This window comes from Beta vulgaris, chromosome 7, assembly GCF_026745355.1.
Source record: "Beta vulgaris subsp. vulgaris cultivar EL10 chromosome 7, EL10.2, whole genome shotgun sequence".
NCBI lineage: Eukaryota > Viridiplantae > Streptophyta > Magnoliopsida > Caryophyllales > Amaranthaceae > Beta > Beta vulgaris.
The window spans coordinates 42,557,404-42,577,962 of record NC_079208.1 but is presented as its reverse complement, the minus strand read 5'-3'; the positions used below and the strand labels follow the sequence as shown (position 1 = coordinate 42,577,962).

Sequence of the window (20,559 nt, the reverse complement as noted above, 5' to 3'; positions counted from 1 at the left end):
CTGAGGAGGCCAATTTGGAAAGTTGACATAAGGGTCAACATTTCCACTCTGCACATAGCTCGATCATACATATGTGATGGTACATAGCATCAGTTTGTACCATCATACCACTCAAGTCTTCTCGCATGCCTTGGATCGTATTCATCATACGATCCTGGTTGAGAGCAAGACTGTGGTAGGCCCCCTCATAGTCAAAAGAGCAGGATGACACTGAGGCACGCCGGCTGGAACTCGGCTCCTCTTGATGGGGGGAGGGGCTAAGTTGCCGCGCGCGGGCTGGGCGTCCGCGACGGGGGGCTCGAAAGGGATGAGAAGAATCTCACCATCCTCCCCTCGCGATCAAGGGTGGTCACCGCTGGGTTTGGGAGGTAACAGTGATGACGACCCCTTACCTTCCAAACAAACCGCTCGGGATCGGGGGTAAAGTCGATCCACCCGGCGGCTCTAATATAGTGCAAATCAAGAAAGGGGTTGTCATCAACTGGAGTCAACAAAGAGAGTTGCTCCCCAAACCCAAGAGCGGAGGCAATGATAGTAATCATCCCCCCACAGTGAATATCGGATTTGAATAATTCCCCACGGCGTATAGCAAGACACCGTTGGAGAAATAGAAATCCGAAATTCAGCTTGCCCCCACTTTCGTCAGGGTGATGGGAGGCAATGTAGAGTGCACTCACCTCCTCCGATGCTACCTTACTTGGTTCTTTTTTGAGTAAATGGAGGTAACAAGGAGGCGGTGAATGTATCTAAGAATGGGGGAATGCATATGAGAGGAATATCCCGTCTTCGGATCAAAAGGGGCGTATCCGGCAATGTCACGCCAAAATACGTCCCTTTGATAGAAGGTGGGGTATTGCCAAGTCTCGGGATTGCGAATGGCGTTTGAGGCATCACATTGGAAAATTTCATTAAGCCTCGCCAAAGAGATGCATTGGGGTTGATTGAACAATTGGAAGGAGATTTCATACTCCCCCTCATGTCCCTCAACCTCACGTCTCTCGAGAGAGGCTAAGAATTCCAATGTGAGGCGCTCATACGTCAAGGCGCTAAAAGTGTGAAAGCGTTCCATGCCTAAAGCAAACAAGGCACGCCTTACGTCAATTCTTATCCCTAGACTTTCAAGGGTGTCGATGTGGAAAAACTTGGAAGCCTTGATCTTCCGGTGCTTAAGTTCGTCATAACAACGTTTATGTTCGGGTTTGACGAACTTAAGAGCCGGAAGGGTGCCCTTGGTGTTCGTTTGGGAGGTTGAGCCATGATCTTTTTTACTTTTTTTACGCGAACGAAACATACTTGGAGTTTAAGGAGAATAGCTCAACCAAGTGATAGTTTCTTTTAAAAATCAAAAGACACGAGCTCGACCCAACAAGTGAACACAAAAATAAGGGCACCGATGAAGACAAGAATCAAAGTAAAAATAAGAAAAAAATGAAAAGAGACTATATAAATAAAAAAAAAAAAATTGATATAAAAACAAAAGGAACTAGAAAGATGAAAGGAGTAAGTAACTATCACACAAAAATTTGAAAAAAAATCCAAAAATCAGAAAAAAAAAACAAAATCTATCTAAATCTACCAGCTAAATCCACAAGAAACACCACAATCATCATATATATTCTATGTATTGCCAAATCTAGAAGAAAAATGAAGGTTAGGGTTAAGATTTTACCTCCCTCTTTAAGAGGGGTGAAGAAACTCCCAATTGCGAGCAATGTAGGCGATTTCAAGCTTCAAATTGTGCTCCTTACCCTTTTTTCTTCAAGAATTCTTCCCCAAACTTCAACTTTTAAGTGATGAATAAGTTTCGAGTTTGGGGCTTTTTGACGAAAATGGGTTTCTTGTGTAGAGGAGAAGAAAATATGAAGGTTTTGTGAAGGAGGTGAGTGAAAATATTGAGAGATGAAAGAGATATGGAGATTTGAAGTTGGAGTTTTAATGGAGGTTGGAGAGGAAAATAGGGGTTGAGTGAAATGTGAGTGAGAGAGAGAAGGGAAATGTGAGTGAGAGGGAAGGGGTAGGGCCCGATGGAAAACAAGGGGAGCTGAAAAAAAAAGTTCGGGCTCAATGGAGCGCCCGCTCCGGCTAAAATGGAGCGCCCGCTCCGAGCCTGGAGCGGGTCGCTCTTACACCGCTCCCCCACCGCTCCAACTTTCTGTGCTCTCCAAAAAAAAGTTCGTGGGTCGGAGCGCCCGCTCCTGGACCGCTTTCCCTCCGCTCCAATCTCTCTGCCTTCCTTGTTAATCTTGCGGAAGGATGGAGCGCCCGCTCCTGTTTATGTGGAGCGCCCGCTCCTCTTGTGGAGCGCCCCTTTTTGGACTCTTTTGGCTCGCTCCTCCTTCCCTTCTTCAACACTTAGCCAATTTTTTCATCTCTTTTTTTTTTTTTTTTTTTTTTTTTTTTTTTGAACTTAGACCCGGGTTGCCTCCCGTAAGCGCTTCTTTAAAGTCATTAGCTTGACTTCCCTATGATTAAAATTCTCATAGGGAAAGGGGGTAGTCATCCAAAGCAATGTGACCAATGTGCTCAATTTGGGTTCCATCATGGTATACCTTGAGTCTTTGCCCATTTACTTTGAACGTCCCTTTTTCTTCACTCCACACTTCTACCGCTCCATGCGGGAACACCGTTTTTACCTCAAACGGTCCACTCCACCTAGACTTAAGTTTCCCCGGAAAGAGTCTTAGCCTAGAGTTGAAGAGAAGGACCTTGTCTCCTACCTTGAACTCTCTCTTCATTATCCTTCGATCATGCCAAGCCTTAGTTCTCTCCTTGTAAATCCTAGCATTTTCATAGGCATCCCGCCTAAGCTCTTCGAGCTCATGAACATCCAAAAGTCTTCTTTCCCCGGATGACTTGAGATCAAAATTCAAAAGCTTGATGGCCCAATATGCTTTATGCTCTAACTCAACTGGCAAGTGGCATGATTTGCCATACACAAGCTTGTAAGGGGTTGTGCCAATTGGCGTCTTAAAAGCTGTCCTATAGGCCCATAAAGCATCATCGAGCTTTAATGACCAATCCTTGCGAGATCGGTTCACGGTTTTCTCCAAGATGAGCTTCACCTCCCTATTTGACACTTCCGTTTGGCCACTACATTGTGGATGATAGGAGAGTCCCATTTTATGATGCACCCCATATTTGGAGAGGAGTGCTTGGAAACTCTTTTTGACGAAATGGGATCCCCTATCACTAATCACGGCCCTTGGAACCCCAAACCTCGGGAATATCACGGACTTGAAAAGCTTGGTAACTACCTTAGCATCGTTGGTGGGAGAGGCGATTGCTTCCACCCATTTGGAGACATAATCAACCGCCACTAAAATATAGGAGTTACCAAGTGAAGAAGGGAAAGGTCCCATGAAATCCACCCCCCAAACATCAAAGATCTCCAACTCTAGAATGTTAGTGAGGGGCAATTCATGCCTTTTTGAGATGTTGCCAACCCTTTGACACCGATCGCAAGCTTTAACAAAGCTCCAAACATCCTTGAACATTGTGGGCCACCACAATCCACATGATAAGATCTTGGCAACGGTCTTGTCGGAGCCCATATGTCCTCCAAAAGGGGTGAATGACATTTCTCCATCACACTTGCTATCTCATCATCGGGAAGGCATCTCCGGTATAAACCGTCCTCCCCCGTTTGAACAAAAGTGGGTCCTCCCACGCATAAAACTTAGAATCATGGAGAAACCGCCTTCGTTGTTGATATGTAAACTCAAAAGGAATAATCCCACAAGCCAAGTAATTCGCCATGTCGGCAAACCATGGAGTATCAAGAGCTTTGATGGAGTATAAGATATCATCCTTTAAACTATCATCAATGGGAAGCTCATGGTAGGGGGAGTCTTCAACCAAAGGTAAGCGTGAAAGGTGGTCGGCCACCAAGTTTTCCGTTCCCTTCTTATCCTTAATCTCAATATCAAATTCTTGGAGGAGCAAGATCCATCTAATCAATCGCGGCTTCGCATCTTTCTTGGACATAAGATATTTGATTGCCGAGTGGTCCGTGTACACTACCACTTTGGAGCACACAAGATAAGGCCGAAACTTATCGAAGGCAAACACAACCGCTAACAACTCTTTCTCCGTTGTGGCGTAGTTCTTTTGAGCCGAATCAAGTGTCTTGCTCGCATAGTGGACCACATGAAGCTTTCCCTCTTTTCGTTGCCCTAAAACGGCTCCCACTGCATAATCACTAGCATCACACATTAGTTCAAAAGGCAAGCTCCAATCCGGAGCTTGCACAATGGGGGCGGAAATAAGGGCATGCTTTAAAGTCTCAAAAGCGTTCATGCAAGCATCATCAAAAACAAACTCGTTATCTTTTTGCAAGAGGCTAGATAGGGGCCTAGCAATCTTAGAGAAGTCTTTTATGAACCGGCGATAGAAACCGGCATGACCTAAAAAAGAACGCACTCCCTTCACCGTAGTAGGTTGGGGTAACTTCTCTATGACCTCAATCTTGGCCCTATCTACCTCAATTCCCTTGTGGGAGATCTTGTGTCCCAACACGATGCCATCCTCAACCATGAAGTGACATTTCTCCCAATTAAGCACTAGATTCATCTTTTGACATCTTTGAAGCACATTTTTCAAGTTCTTGAGACAATCGTCAAAAGATGAACCTACTACGGAGAAGTCATCCATGAATACCTCTATGGTATCTTCCAACATGTCCGAAAAGATGGCGGCCATACATCTTTGGAATGTAGAGGGCGCATTGCACAAGCCAAATGGCATCCTTCGATAAGCAAAGGTACCAAATGGACAAGTGAATGTAGTCCTTTCTTGGTCATCGGGGTGGATGGGAATTTGAAAGAACCCCGAATAACCATCAAGGAAACAAAAATGGGAATGACCCGCCAACCTTTCCAACATTTGATCTATAAAAGGGATGGGGAAATGATCTTTCCGGGTGGCCTTATTCAATCTCCGATAATCAATGCACATACGCCACCCGGTCACCGATCTAGTAGAGATTAGTTCTCCCTTTTCATTGGTGATGACGGTCATGCCTCCCTTTTTAGGGACCACATGGACGGGACTAACCCACCGGCTATCGGAGATAGGGTAGATTATTCCCGCCTCAAGGAGTTTCAAGACCTCCTTTTTGACCACTTCCTTCATATTGGGATTCAACCTTCTTTGAGGCTCAATAGAAGAAGCATGATCGTCATCAAGATGAATTCTATGCATGCACAAGGTAGGACTTAGCCCCTTGAGATCTTCAATGCTATATCCAATGGCACTTCTATGTTCCCGAAGGACATCAAGAAGTTGAGTAAGTTGAGTGCCTTCAAGCATAGCATTGACCATCACCGGGTAAGTCTCACCCTCACCAAGAAATGCATATTTTAAAGAAGGGGGAAGGGGTTTCAACTCTACCTTGGGAGGAGGCTTAGAACTCTCCTCCTTAGGTGAAGGCACCTCAAGGGCTTCGATCTTCTCCTTGGTACAATAGGTTGGAGAGGTATCCATGGCAAGCTTGAAGTTCTTCCCTTCCTCATTATCCTCCAAATCCTCGCCCAAAAGTACATCTTCCAAAGGGTCCTTCTTATTCCTCATACCCTTCAAACTCAAGACCTCCTCATCAAAACTATCTATCTCTTCACTTCTTCCATGATTGGAGACTTCATTGATTGCTTGAAAGCAAACTCCATGCTTTCATCTCCTACCCTTAATGTAAGCACATCACGTTTCATATCAACAAGAACCCCAGCCGTTTTAAGAAAAGGCCTCCCAAGTATAAGAGGGACTTGGGAGTCTTCCTCCATCTCCATAACCACAAAGTCACATGGGATGAAGACCCTTCCAACTTGGACCGGCACATCCTCCAACTCTCCAATAGGAACCTTCACCGATCTATCGGCGAGTTGAATGACCCTCCTTGTAGGCTTGAGTTCAAAATTAAGTTGCTTAGCTATGGACAAGGGCATCAAACTTACACTCGCCCCCAAATCCGCCAAGGCCCTCTTGGGCTCCAAGTCCCCAATCTTCAAAGGAATAGAAAATGACCCCGGATCTTCAAGCTTCTTGGGGAGCTTGTTTTGAAGTACGGCACTAACTTCGGCGGTCAAAGCAATAGTAGCACTTTCCTCGAGCTTGGTCTTATTGGAGAGGAGCTCCTTAAGAAACTTGGCATAAGTGGCATTTGAGACATGGCTTGGAGGAAAGGGATATGCACTTGAAGTCCTTTCATGACTTCCAAGAACTTCATGAATTTGTCATTGAGTTGTTTCTTAGCTAACCTTTGAGGAAAAGGAACCGGAGGCACATAAGTCTTGGGTGTCGCTTGACTAGCCTCGTTGCGTTGCTCATGAACTTCTTTCTCTTGACTCGGTACAACATCACTTTCATCCTCTACTATTACCTCTTCAAGAAGCTTCTCAACCTCACCTTCACTCCCTCTTTCTCAACTTCCGGGCTTTCATTCACCTCACTAGGCATCTTAGGCCCCTCATAATTTGCTCCGGATCTCAAAGTAATGGCCTTGGCATGCTCGTGAATCACGGGTTGGCTTGGAAATTTAGTAGAGGGGGAAGTGGTGTTGCTTACTTGTTGGGCAATTTGAGCAAGTTGGGTCTCAATCATTTTGTTGTGAGCTTGCATTTGTTGTAAGGAAGAGTGAATATCCCCAAATTTCTTATCATTATCGGTATTGGTCTTGGTTTGTTGGGCAAGGAAAAGTTGAAGTGTAGACTCAAGTGATGAAGGCTTTGGTTGGTTAGGCTCAAAGGGTGGTCTTTGTTGTGGTTGGTTGAAACCGGGTGGTCGGAAGTTGGATGTGTAGTTGTTGTGATTTTGTGGTGGAGGGTGTTTCCATGATCCTTGAGAGGGGTTGTTCCACCTCCCTTGGTTGTTGAAGTTTGTAGGCCCCTCTTGCCTTGCACCAACCCATGCAACATGTTCCGTAGATCCTCCACAATAAGAGCTTGCATGATCGGTACCCCCACAAATTTCACAAGAGAAAGCTTGGGAAGGTGGTTGGCTTGGGGATGCCAAGTTCACCTTCTCGAGTTTCTTAGCTAGAGTGTCTAGCTTGGCATGGATATGATCCATAGCATCTACATCATACTTCCCTTTGCCACTAGCCTTCTTGCTTGTAGACCTTGTGTTTCCCCAAGAGTAATGCCTCACAACCTCCTCTATGGTGGGCTCAATGTTATCAACCGGAGTTTGGTGAGTTGACCCCCCGCTCCGGAATCAAGACTAGCTCTAGTCATAGGAAGCAACCCATCATAGAAGCTTTGCATCAACATCCATTGACTATACCCATGGTGCGGACACGATCTTCGGAGGTCTTTGAACCTATCCCATGCCTCATTCAAACTCTCATCCTCATCTTGTATGAAATTAGAGATCTTCCTCCTAGCCTCGGAAGTCTTCTCTTGAGAATAAAACTCATCAACAAAAGCCGCCGTCACTTGCGCCCAAGTAGTCAAGGAATCGGGAGGAAGAGATTGTAACCACTTCTTGGCCTTCCCCGTGAGAGAGAAGTGAAAAAGATTAAGTCTCACGAACTCTTGATTAACATTATTTTGCTTGACCGTGGCACAAAGCTCAAGAAAGTTCGCTAAATGGTCAAGTGGACACTCATGAGAAAATCCTCCATAAGGCTCTTGCTTGATCATTCTAATCAAATGTGGAGAGAACTCAAAGTTAGCGGTAGTTGCCGGCCTTCGTATCCCACTTTTGAGCTCAAATGCTTCGGGGTGACCATAGTCCCTCAAAGCTCTTGGAGGGGGTGGACCCTCCGCCATGATACTAGAAGTAGAAGAACTGGATTGATCTTCCTCAAATACCTCCCCCGGTTGCTCCTCACTAGTAGCTAGCACCCTTGGTTCCCGAAAAATCCTCCTCAACGCCCGTAGAGTGCCCTCAAGATTGTGGTCGATTGGAAGCAAATGATCACTTCGTAACCTTCTTGACATGCAAACACAAAAGCTAAAGGGAGAATATTAGCAACACAAAGGTTTACCACCAAGTAGCAAGCAACCAATCGGTAACCAAAGAAATATAAAAATGGAAAAAGGGAGGGGAATAGAGTTAACTTAGACTCAAAAATCACAATTCAATGCAATGTAATCCGTTGCTTCCCCGGCAACGGCGCCAAATTTGACACGGTCGTTGCACGTGCCAAATTAAATACCTAACTTAGCCTAATATAGAGTAAGAAAGGGTCGAATCCACAAGGAAGCAAAGATTAATCAAGGGTCGAATGTGATTTAGCGAGCTAAGCCTATTTTTGGGGGTTTTTGAAATTAGTGAACAACTAAGAAATTAGGAACTAAGAAGCTAACAAATAGATTAAATAATACGAATTAAACTATATTAAAAGGACACTAGGGATAGGGGATTCACGAGCTAACAAATTATCAACCAAATCGTCAAGCCAAGGGGATTCAATAGGGTCGATTAGGGGACTCGATCCTCAAATGCTTCCCAATTACTCTCTCGAGCTAATTAGGAGGACTTAATCAATCGATTTTACCTATTCTTATGGTAAAATCGGTTAATCAAGTATTTCCACAACTCATAGCGATCCAAACGAGGTCCTAGGGAGTCAAACACCTATTCTCATGGTGAAGCCAACCTATAATCTAGCTAAAGGTCTATCTAAGATTTCATTTCTCAATCCTTCACCTTAGATTTCCACAACAAGTTCAAATGGTGATCAATCAAATAAACAAGGCAATCAAATTAGTTAGACAACACAATCTCACCAAAAGTACACCCCCAAGCTTGACTTTTAAGGCCAACTCATGGTTAGCAAGGTCATCCCCTTCCCCTAGCTACTAATCTACTCACTAGCCATAGAAAGGGATAAATAAAAAGCTTGAAGCAACAATGGTGAAACATAATGGTGAAAATCATATCTAATAAGCTAATCATCAACTAATTACTACTAATCAATACCAAAGCAAGATAAAACAAACATAAAAGCAGATAAGAGAAAAGATAGAAGAAATACTCAAAGATGGATGATATTCAAATGCAAAACTCCATTGAAATAGCTTAAATAACCCACATTCAAAAGTTTAGATATAGTTTCTCTCTCTAGGTTCTACTTCTCTCTCTAGAAACTCTCCCTCATTAGAACTAATTAATTTTTTCAGAAAATTAAACTCCCCTAAGAATTCTTACAAAATTGGTTTTATACCCCGTAGAAATAAGGGCAAAGTTGTAAAACACGAAACAAAAAGAATCGGGATCTGGGCATTGGAGCGCCCGCTCCTGCCAATACGGAGCGCCCGCTCCAGTGCTTGGAGCGACCGCTCCTGCACCGCTCCAGGGCCGCTCCAACTTTCTGCCAGCCTCATTCGACGACGGAGCGCCCGCTCCTATTCCTCAGGAGCGCCCGCTCCTCTGTTTGGAGCTTCTTCCTTGCATATCTCTGCTTCAAAGCACTCCAAAAACACATTAGGTGGGGGGGAGGGGGTAGAATGCACATGCAAATGAAATGACCTATATGCAACCTAATAGTATGCAAATGAACTAAAACTAAATGCTAAACATGAGAGTAAGAGAAAAGATGGAAAAGGGAAAGAAAAAAGGAAACTAAATGGCCTAAAATGAATCTAAATGATCTAAACTAAATGCAAATAAGTGAACCTAAAGTCCACTTATCAAATTCCCCCAAGCTTGCCAATTGCTTGTCCTCAAGGAAACCAATGCATGAATGAAAACTATAAAGGGCATCACAAAATTAAGGTTCTCGTCTTATAAGAGGTGTCAAGGCAAAGGGAAATCTCGACCAATTTTCGAAGCTTTTAGCCGTCCTTCCTTATCCACAAGTTAGGGGTCAAAGAGGTGGTCTAAGCTAGCGTGCAAAGAAAATGATTGTCTTAGATGACCCTCAACTACCACACAAGCCTTGATTGATTTTAAGTGAAACCTTTCCCTACAAAAATGGAAAACTCGCTCAACCTTGTACCAATCGCGCCCCAAGCTCACAAGATCCCCCAAGCTAGCCTATTTATTCACTTGATTTTTTTAATTTTTTTCTTTTTCCTTTTTTTTTTTTTTTTTTTTTTTTTTTTTTTTTTTTTTTTTTGGTTGCAAGGGCCCTAGACTACCTCCTCACGCGGTCTACCTCTCACTCGATAGTCATGTTTCTGAGGCACGGTACCGAGCACTCGATAAGAGACGCGATAAGAGGGTAAGGTAGCTCATACCCAAGGCATTGGAGCATCTCTAGGGGCCAAAGCATGATATAGGCTACTAGCCTTGTGGGCTCTTATGCACCACTTATTGATCCAATTGGCCAAAGGGCTCTCTTTTTTTTTTTTTTTTTTTTTTTTTTCTTTTTAAGGCTACTAGCCTTCCATTTGATTGAGCTAGAAAGGTTCTCAAGGTAGCCAAAAGGCGCATCCAAGGTCAAAGGAGAGAGTAAAGACTTTTTATAGGGAAAAAGTGGCATTAATTCACACTAAGGCGAGTCTCGGACAATCGAGGGGTCTATTAGTACCAAGACCTAGGCATCCAAGCTTAAAGCACCCCTAATACTCCTAACGAGCACATAAGACACTCAAACTAAATCACCTCTACTCAAAAGTCAAGTTCCCAACCTCTTACCTCTAGATTCATATCATAGAGTTATTCCTTAATTAGGTGATGCAAAAAAAAATCTTTTTGATGTTCTCTTTTTCCTTTTTTTTTTTTTTTTTTTTTATGCAGATTATAAGCTACATGTAAGGCTATCATGCCATGCAACTATACTACATGCAAGTCTAAGACCTAAAGAAAGTGAGAAGAAAATAAAAAACGTAAAGCAAAAAGATATGTACAAAGCAACCAAGAGAGTAAAAAAAGGAAAAAGTTATATACATGTAATATACAAGAAGATCAGTCAACCATGGTCGTTCTCATCGAATTCCTCAAGGCAATAAACATTGAAGCACACTCTCCTATCATGCCTCGTAAACCCGACCTAGCAATGCATCCTCTCTAAGACGTGCACCCAAAAAGACACCCCAAACCCTTAAAAAGAAGCCACATCCCGCGAGCATAATTAAATAAAAACACCCCCCAAACAATTAAGGCACCGTCCTCGGTGCAATCATTCAAAAGAAGTAAAGGGGGAGCGGGGCAAAAGGAACTAGTCCTCGTCCATGTGAGATGGACCGGCTTCCGGAGGGGGCCATGAGGCTCCCAACCGCCCGTGTAGCCCGGCGGCCAAGCGCCGTAGGGGTGGGGATAGGCGGGATCACCCATGGGGTTGGAACCCCCGGGTGCTCGCCAATCATAGGGTTGGGCGCGTTGGGGCCAATACGGGTATGTGGGTTGGCGTTCATTCCATCCCGGTATTGGCCCATGCTGAGGAGGCCAATTTGGAAAGTTGACATAAGGGTCAACATTTCCACTCTGCACATAGCATACGATCATACCACTCATAGTGATGGTACATAGCATCAGTTTGTACCATCATACCACTCAAGTCTTCTCGCATGCCTTGGATCGTATTCATCATACGATCCTGGTTGAGAGCAAGACTGTGGTAGGCCCCCTCATAGTCAAAAGAGCAGGATGACACTGAGGCACGCCGGCTGGAACTCGGCTCCTCTTGATGGGGAGGAGGGGCTAAGTTGCCGCGCGCGGGCTGGGCGTCCGCGACGGGGGGCTCGAAAGGGATGAGAAGAATCTCACCATCCTCCCCCTCGCGATCAAGGGTGGTCACCGCTGGGTTTGGGAGGTAACAGTGATGACGACCCCTTACCTTCCAAACAAACCGCTCGGGATCGGGGGTAAAGTCGATCCACCCGGCGGCTCTAATATAGTGCAAATCAAGAAAGGGGTTGTCATCAACTGGAGTCAACAAAGAGAGTTGCTCCCCAAACCCAAGAGCGGAGGCAATGATAGTAATCATCCCCCCACAGTGAATATCGGATTTGAATAATTCCCCACGGCGTATAGCAAGACACCGTTGGAGAAATAGAAATCCGAAATTCAGCTTGCCCCCACTTTCGTCAGGGTGATGGGAGGCAATGTAGAGTGCACTCACCTCCTCCGATGCTACCTTACTTGGTTCTTTTTTTGAGTAAATGGAGGTAACAAGGAGGCGGTGATGTATCTAAGAATGGGGGAATGCATATGAGAGGAATATCCCGTCTTCGGATCAAAAGGGGCGTATCCGGCAATGTCACGCCAAAATACGTCCCTTTGATAGAAGGTGGGGTATTGCCAAGTCTCGGGATTGCGAATGGCGTTTGAGGCATCACATTGGAAAATTTCATTAAGCCTCGCCAAAGAGATGCATTGGGGTTGATTGAACAATTGGAAGGAGATTTCATACTCCCCCTCATGTCCCTCAACCTCACGTCTCTCGAGAGAGGCTAAGAATTCCAATGTGAGGCGCTCATACGTCAAGGCGCTAAAAGTGTGAAAGCGTTCCATGCCTAAAGCAAACAAGGCACGCCTTACGTCAATTCTTATCCCTAGACTTTCAAGGGTGTCGATGTGGAAAAACTTGGAAGCCTTGATCTTCCGGTGCTTAAGTTCGTCATAACAACGTTTATGTTCGGGTTTGACGAACTTAAGAGCCGGAAGGGTGCCCTTGGTGTTCGTTTGGGAGGTTGAGCCATGATCTTTTTATTTTTTTACGCGAACGAAACATACTTGGAGTTTAAGGAGAATAGCTCAACCAAGTGATAGTTTCTTTTAAAAATCAAAAGACACGAGCTCGACCCAACAAGTGAACACAAAAATAAGGGCACCGATGAAGACAAGAATCAAAGTAAAAATAAGAAAAAAATGAAAAGAGACTATATAAATAAAATAAAAAAAATTGATATAAAAACAAAAGGAACTAGAAAGATGAAAGGAGTAAGTAACTATCACACAAAAATTTGAAAAAAATCCAAAAATCAGAAAAAAAAACAAAATCTATCTAAATCTACCAGCTAAATCCACAAGAAACACCACAATCATCATATATATTCTATGTATTGCCAAATCTAGAAGAAAAATGAAGGTTAGGGTTAAGATTTTACCTCCCTCTTTAAGAGGGGTGAAGAAACTCCCAATTGCGAGCAATGTAGGCGATTTCAAGCTTCAAATTGTGCTCCTTACCCTTTTTTCTTCAAGAATTCTTCCCCAAACTTCAACTTTTAAGTGATGAATAAGTTTCGAGTTTGGGGCTTTTTGACGAAAATGGGTTTCTTGTGTAGAGGAGAAGAAAATATGAAGGTTTTGTGAAGGAGGTGAGTGAAAATATTGAGAGATGAAAGAGATATGGAGATTTGAAGTTGGAGTTTTAATGGAGGTTGGAGGGAGAAAATAGGGTTGAGTGAAATGTGAGTGGAGAGAGAAGGGAAATGTGAGTGAGAGGGAAGGGGTAGGGCCCGATGGAAAACAAGGGGAGCTGAAAAAAAAAGTTCGGGCTCAATGGAGCGCCCGCTCCGGCTAAAATGGAGCGCCCGCTCCGAGCCTGGAGCGGGTCGCTCTTACACCGCTCCCCCACCGCTCCAACTTTCTGTGCTCTCCAAAAAAAAGTTCGTGGGTCGGAGCGCCCGCTCCTGGACCGCTCTCCTCCGCTCCAATCTCTCTGCCTTCCTTGTTAATCTTGCGGAAGGATGGAGCGCCCGCTCCTGTTTATGTGGAGCGCCCGCTCCTCTTGTGGAGCGCCCCTTTTTGGACTCTTTTGGCTCGCTCCTCCTTCCCTTCTTCAACACTTAGCCAATTTTTTCATCTCTTTTTTTTTTTTTTTTTTTTTTTTTTTTGAACTTAGACCCCGGGTTGCCTCCCGTAAGCGCTTCTTTAAAGTCATTAGCTTGACTTCCCTATGATTAAAATTCTCATAGGGAAAGGGGTAGTCATCCAAAGCAATGTGACCAATGTGCTCAATTTGGGTTCCATCATGGTATACCTTGAGTCTTTGCCCATTTACTTTGAACGTCCCTTTTTCTTCACTCCACACTTCTACCGCTCCATGCGGGAACACCGTTTTTACCTCAAACGGTCCACTCCACCTAGACTTAAGTTTCCCCGGAAAGAGTCTTAGCCTAGAGTTGAAGAGAAGGACCTTGTCTCCTACCTTGAACTCTCTCTTCATTATCCTTCGATCATGCCAAGCCTTAGTTCTCTCCTTGTAAATCCTAGCATTTTCATAGGCATCCCGCCTAAGCTCTTCGAGCTCATGAACATCCAAAAGTCTTCTTTCCCCGGATGACTTGAGATCAAAATTCAAAAGCTTGATGGCCCAATATGCTTTATGCTCTAACTCAACTGGCAAGTGGCATGATTTGCCATAACAAGCTTGTAAGGGGTTGTGCCAATTGGCGTCTTAAAACTGTCCTATAGGCCCATAAAGCATCATCGAGCTTTAATGACCAATCCTTGCGAGATCGGTTCACGGTTTTCTCCAAGATGAGCTTCACCTCCCTATTTGACACTTCCGTTTGGCCACTACATTGTGGATGATAGGAGAGTCCCATTTTATGATGCACCCCATATTTGGAGAGGAGTGCTTGGAAACTCTTTTTGACGAAATGGGATCCCCTATCACTAATCACGGCCCTTGGAACCCCAAACCTCGGGAATATCACGGACTTGAAAAGCTTGGTAACTACCTTAGCATCGTTGGTGGGAGAGGCGATTGCTTCCACCCATTTGGAGACATAATCAACCGCCACTAAAATATAGGAGTTACCAAGTGAAGAAGGGAAAGGTCCCATGAAATCCACCCCCAAACATCAAAGATCTCCAACTCTAGAATGTTAGTGAGGGGCAATTCATGCCTTTTTGAGATGTTGCCAACCCTTTGACACCGATCGCAAGCTTTAACAAAGCTCCAAACATCCTTGAACATTGTGGGCCACCACAATCCACATGATAAGATCTTGGCAACGGTCTTGTCGGAGCCCATATGTCCTCCAAAAGGGGATGAATGACATTTCTCCATCACACTTGCTATCTCATCATCGGGAAGGCATCTCCGGTATAAACCGTCCTCCCCCGTTTGAACAAAAGTGGGTCCTCCCACGCATAAAACTTAGAATCATGGAGAAACCGCCTTCGTTGTTGATATGTAAACTCAAAAGGAATAATCCCACAAGCCAAGTAATTCGCCATGTCGGCAAACCATGGAGTATCAAGAGCTTTGATGGAGTATAAGATATCATCCTTTAAACTATCATCAATGGGAAGCTCATGGTAGGGGGAGTCTTCAACCAAAGGTAACGTGAAAGGTGGTCGGCCACCAAGTTTTCCGTTCCCTTCTTATCCTTAATCTCAATATCAAATTCTTGGAGGAGCAAGATCCATCTAATCAATCGCGGCTTCGCATCTTTCTTGGACATAAGATATTTGATTGCCGAGTGGTCCGTGTACACTACCACTTTGGAGCACACAAGATAAGGCCGAAACTTATCGAAGGCAAACACAACCGCTAACAACTCTTTCTCCGTTGTGGCGTAGTTCTTTTGAGCCGAATCAAGTGTCTTGCTCGCATAGTGGACCACATGAAGCTTTCCCTCTTTTCGTTGCCCTAAAACGGCTCCCACTGCATAATCACTAGCATCACACATTAGTTCAAAAGGCAAGCTCCAATCCGGAGCTTGCACAATGGGGGCGGAAATAAGGGCATGCTTTAACTAAAAGCGTTCATGCAAGCATCATCAAAAACAAACTCGTTATCTTTTTGCAAGAGGCTAGATAGGGGCCTAGCAATCTTAGAGAAGTCTTTTATGAACCGGCGATAGAAACCGGCATGACCTAAAAAAGAACGCACTCCCTTCACCGTAGTAGGTTGGGGTAACTTCTCTATGACCTCAATCTTGGCCCTATCTACCTCAATTCCCTTGTGGGAGATCTTGTGTCCCAACACGATGCCATCCTCAACCATGAAGTGACATTTCTCCCAATTAAGCACTAGATTCATCTTTTGACATCTTTGAAGCACATTTTTCAAGTTCTTGAGACAATCGTCAAAAGATGAACCTACTACGGAGAAGTCATCCATGAATACCTCTATGGTATCTTCCAACATGTCCGAAAAGATGGCGGCCATACATCTTTGGAATGTAGAGGGCGCATTGCACAAGCCAAATGGCATCCTTCGATAAGCAAAGGTACCAAATGGACAAGTGAATGTAGTCCTTTCTTGGTCATCGGGTGGATGGGAATTTGAAAGAACCCCGAATAACCATCAAGGAAACAAAAATGGGAATGACCCGCCAACCTTTCCAACATTTGATCTATAAAAGGGATGGGGAAATGATCTTTCCGGGTGGCCTTATTCAATCTCCGATAATCAATGCACATACGCCACCCGGTCACCGATCTAGTAGAGATTAGTTCTCCCTTTTCATTGGTGATGACGGTCATGCCTCCCTTTTTAGGGACCACATGGACGGGACTAACCCACCGGCTATCGGAGATAGGGTAGATTATTCCCGCCTCAAGGAGTTTCAAGACCTCCTTTTTGACCACTTCCTTCATATTGGGATTCAACCTTCTTTGAGGCTCAATAGAAGAAGCATGATCGTCATCAAGATGAATTCTATGCATGCACAAGGTAGGACTTAGCCCCTTGAGATCTTCAATGCTATATCCAATGGCACTTCTATGTTCCCGAAGGACATCAAGAAGTTGAGTAAGTTGAGTGCCTTCAAGCATAGCATTGACCATCACCGGGTAAGTCTCACCCTCACCAAGAAATGCATATTTTAAAGAAGGGGGAAGGAGTTTTCAACTCTACCGGGAGGAGGCTTAGAACTCTCCTCCTTAGGTGAAGGCACCTCAAGGGCTTCGATCTTCTCCTTGGTACAATAGGTTGGAGAGGTATCCATGGCAAGCTTGAAGTTCTTCCCTTCCTCATTATCCTCCAAATCCTCGCCCAAAAGTACATCTTCCAAAGGGTCCTTCTTATTCCTCATACCCTTCAAACTCAAGACCTCCTCATCAAAACTATCTACTCTCTTCACTTCTTCCATGATTGGAGACTTCATTGACTGCTTGAAAGCAAACTCCATGCTTTCATCTCCTACCCTTAATGTAAGCACATCACGTTTCATATCAACAAGAACCCCAGCCGTTTTAAGAAAAGGCCTCCCAAGTATAAGAGGGACTTGGGAGTCTTCCTCCATCTCCATAACCACAAAGTCACATGGGATGAAGACCCTTCCAACTTGGACCGGCACATCCTCCAACTCTCCAATAGGAACCTTCACCGATCTATCGGCGAGTTGAATGACCCTCCTTGTAGGCTTGAGTTCAAAATTAAGTTGCTTAGCTATGGACAAGGGCATCAAACTTACACTCGCCCCCAAATCCGCCAAGGCCCTCTTGGGCTCCAAGTCCCCAATCTTCAAAGGAATAGAAAATGACCCCGGATCTTCAAGCTTCTTGGGGAGCTTGTTTTGAAGTACGGCACTAACTTCGGCGGTCAAAGCAATAGTAGCACTTTCCTCGAGCTTGGTCTTATTGGAGAGGAGCTCCTTAAGAAACTTGGCATAAGTAGGCATTTGAGACATGGCTTGGAGGAAAGGGATATGCACTTGAAGTCCTTTCATGACTTCCAAGAACTTCATGAATTTGTCATTGAGTTGTTTCTTAGCTAACCTTTGAGGAAAAGGAACCGGAGGCACATAAGTCTTGGGTGTCGCTTGACTAGCCTCGTTGCGTTGCTCATGAACTTCTTTCTCTTGACTCGGTACAACATCACTTTCATCCTCTACTATTAACTCGTCAAGAAGCTTCTCAACCTCACCTTCACTCCCTTCTTTCTCAACTTCCGGGCTTTCATTCACCTCACTAGGCATCTTAGGCCCCTCATAATTTGCTCCGGATCTCAAAGTAATGGCCTTGGCATGCTCGTGAATCACGGGTTGGCTTGGAAATTTAGTAGAGGGGAAGTGGTGTTGCTTACTTGTTGGGCAATTTGAGCAAGTTGGGTCTCAATCATTTTGTTGTGAGCTTGCATTTGTTGTAAGGAAGAGTGAATATCCCCAAATTTCTTATCATTATCGGTATTGGTCTTGGTTTGTTGGGCAAGGAAAAGTTGAAGTGTAGACTCAAGTGATGAAGGCTTTGGTTGGTTAGGCTCAAAGGGTGGTCTTTGTTGTGGTTGGTTGAAACCGGGTGGTCGGAAGTTGGATGTGTAGTTGTTGTGATTTTGTGGTGGAGGGTGTTTCCATGATCCTTGAGAGGGGTTGTTCCACCTCCCTTGGTTGTTGAAGTTTGTAGGCCCCTCTTGCCTTGCACCAACCCATGCAACATGTTCCGTAGATCCTCCACAATAAGAGCTTGCATGATCGGTACCCCCCAAATTTCACAAGAGAAAGCTTGGGAAGGTGGTTGGCTTGGGGATGCCAAGTTCACCTTCTCGAGTTTCTTAGCTAGAGTGTCTAGCTTGGCATGGATATGATCCATAGCATCTACATCATACTTCCCTTTGCCACTAGCCTTCTTGCTTGTAGACCTTGTGTTTCCCCAAGAGTAATGCCTCACAACCTCCTCTATGGTGGGCTCAATGTTATCAACCGGAAGTTTGGTGAGTTGACCCCCCGCTCCGGAATCAAGACTAGCTCTAGTCATAGGAAGCAACCCATCATAGAAGCTTTGCATCAACATCCATTGACTATACCCATGGTGCGGACACGATCTTCGGAGGTCTTTGAACCTATCCCATGCCTCATTCAAACTCTCATCCTCATCTTGTATGAAATTAGAGATCTTCCTCCTAGCCTCGGAAGTCTTCTCTTGAGAATAAAACTCATCAACAAAAGCCGCCGTCACTTGCGCCCAAGTAGTCAAGGAATCGGGAGGAAGAGATTGTAACCACTTCTTGGCCTTCCCCGTGAGAGAGAAGTGAAAAAGATTAAGTCTCACGAACTCTTGATTAACATTATTTTGCTTGACCGTGGCACAAAGCTCAAGAAAGTTCGCTAAATGGTCAAGTGGACACTCATGAGAAAATCCTCCATAAGGCTCTTGCTTGATCATTCTAATCAAATGTGGAGAGAACTCAAAGTTAGCGGTAGTTGCCGGCCTTCGTATCCCACTTTTGAGCTCAAATGCTTCGGGGTGACCATAGTCCCTCAAAGCTCTTGGAGGGGGTGGACCCTCCGCCATGATACTAGAAGTAGAAGAACTGGATTGATCTTCCTCAAATACCTCCCCCGGTTGCTCCTCACTAGTAGCTAGCACCCTTGGTTCCCGAAAAATCCTCCTCAACGCCCGTAGAGTGCCCTCAAGATTGTGGTCGATTGGAAGCAAATGATCACTTCGTAACCTTCTTGACATGCAAACACAAAAGCTAAAGGGAGATATTAGCAACACAAAGGTTTACCACCAAGTAGCAAGCAACCAATCGGTAACCAAAGAAATTAAAAATGGAAAAAGGGAGGGGAATAGAGTTAACTTAGACTCAAAAATCACAATTCAATGCAATGTAATCCGTTGCTTCCCCGGCAACGGCGCCAAATTTGACACGGTCGTTGCACGTGCCAAATTAAATACCTAACTTAGCCTAATATAGAGTAAGAAAGGGTCGAATCCACAAGGAAGCAAAGATTAATCAAGGGTCGAATGTGATTTAGCGAGCTAAGCCTATTTTTGGGGGTTTTTGAAATTAGTGAACAACTAAGAAATTAGGAACTAAGAAGCTAACAAATAGATTAAATAATACGAATTAAACTATATTAAAAGGACACTAGGGATAGGGGATTCACAGCTAACAAATTATCAACCAAATCGTCAAGCCAAGGGGATTCAATAGGGTCGATTAGGGGACTCGATCGCTCAAATGCTTCCCAATTACTCTCTCGAGCTAATTAGGAGGACTTAATCAATCGATTTTACCTATTCTTATGGTAAAATCGGTTAATCAAGTATTTCCACAACTCATAGCGATCCAAACGAGGTCCTAGGGAGTCAAACACCTATTCTCATGGTGAAGCCAACCTATAATCTAGCTAAAGGTCTATCTAAGATTTCATTTCTCAATCCTTCACCTTAGATTTCCACAACAAGTTCAAATGGTGATCAATCAAATAAACAAGGCAATCAAATTAGTTAGACAACACAATCTCACCAAAAGTACACCCCCAAGCTTGACTTTTAAGGCCAACTCAGTGGTTAGCAAGGTCATCCCCTTCCCCTAGCTACTAATCTACTCACTAGCCATAGAAAGGGATAAATAAAAAGCTTGAAGCAACAATGGTGAAACAATAATGGTGAAAATCATATCTAATAAGCTAATCATCAACTAATTACTACTAATCAATACCAAAGCAAGATAAAACAAACATAAAAGCAGATAAGAGAAAAGATAGAAGAAATACTCAAAGATGGATGATATTCAAATGCAAAACTCCATTGAAATAGCTTAAATAACCCACATTCAAAAGTTTAGATATAGTTTCTCTCTCTAGGTTCTACTTCTCTCTCTAGAAACTCTCCCTCATTAGAACTAATTAATTTTTCAGAAAATTAAACTCCCTTAAGATTCTTACAAAATTGGTTTCATACCCCGTAGAAATAAGGGCAAAGTTGTAAAACACGAAACAAAAAGAATCGGGATCTGGGCATTGGAGCGCCCGCTCCTGCCAATACGGA

The 20,559-nt window shown here is 44.2% G+C and overlaps 1 protein-coding gene, 2 non-coding genes and 1 pseudogene across 3 annotated transcripts; 2 read left to right on the top strand and 2 right to left on the bottom strand.

Annotated features, from left to right (window-relative positions):
• Positions 1–3,594: 3,594 nt before the first annotated feature.
• LOC130589548 (uncharacterized) lies at positions 3,595–14,902 on the bottom strand (annotated as a pseudogene).
• LOC125492063 (small nucleolar RNA R71) lies at positions 7,272–7,378 on the top strand. Its single transcript, XR_007268514.1, has one exon. It is a non-coding gene; the product is annotated as a small nucleolar RNA R71 (small nucleolar RNA).
• A 1,765-nt stretch (positions 14,903–16,667) lies between the features above and the next one.
• On the bottom strand, positions 16,668–17,762 carry LOC130589547 (uncharacterized). Its single transcript, XM_057390829.1, has one exon. It carries the CDS (start codon positions 17,760–17,762, stop codon positions 16,668–16,670), a length of 1,095 nt encoding a protein of 364 aa, XP_057246812.1.
• Positions 17,763–18,582: 820 nt separating this feature from the next.
• On the top strand, positions 18,583–18,689 carry LOC125492204 (small nucleolar RNA R71). Its single transcript, XR_007268648.1, has one exon. It is a non-coding gene; the product is annotated as a small nucleolar RNA R71 (small nucleolar RNA).
• The last annotated feature ends 1,870 nt before the right edge of the window (positions 18,690–20,559 follow it).

Coding starts and splice junctions, on each gene's coding strand:
- LOC130589547 (XM_057390829.1), bottom strand. CDS start 17,762: ATGCCTAGTGAGGTGAATGAAAGCCCGGAAGTTGAGAAAGAAGGGAGT.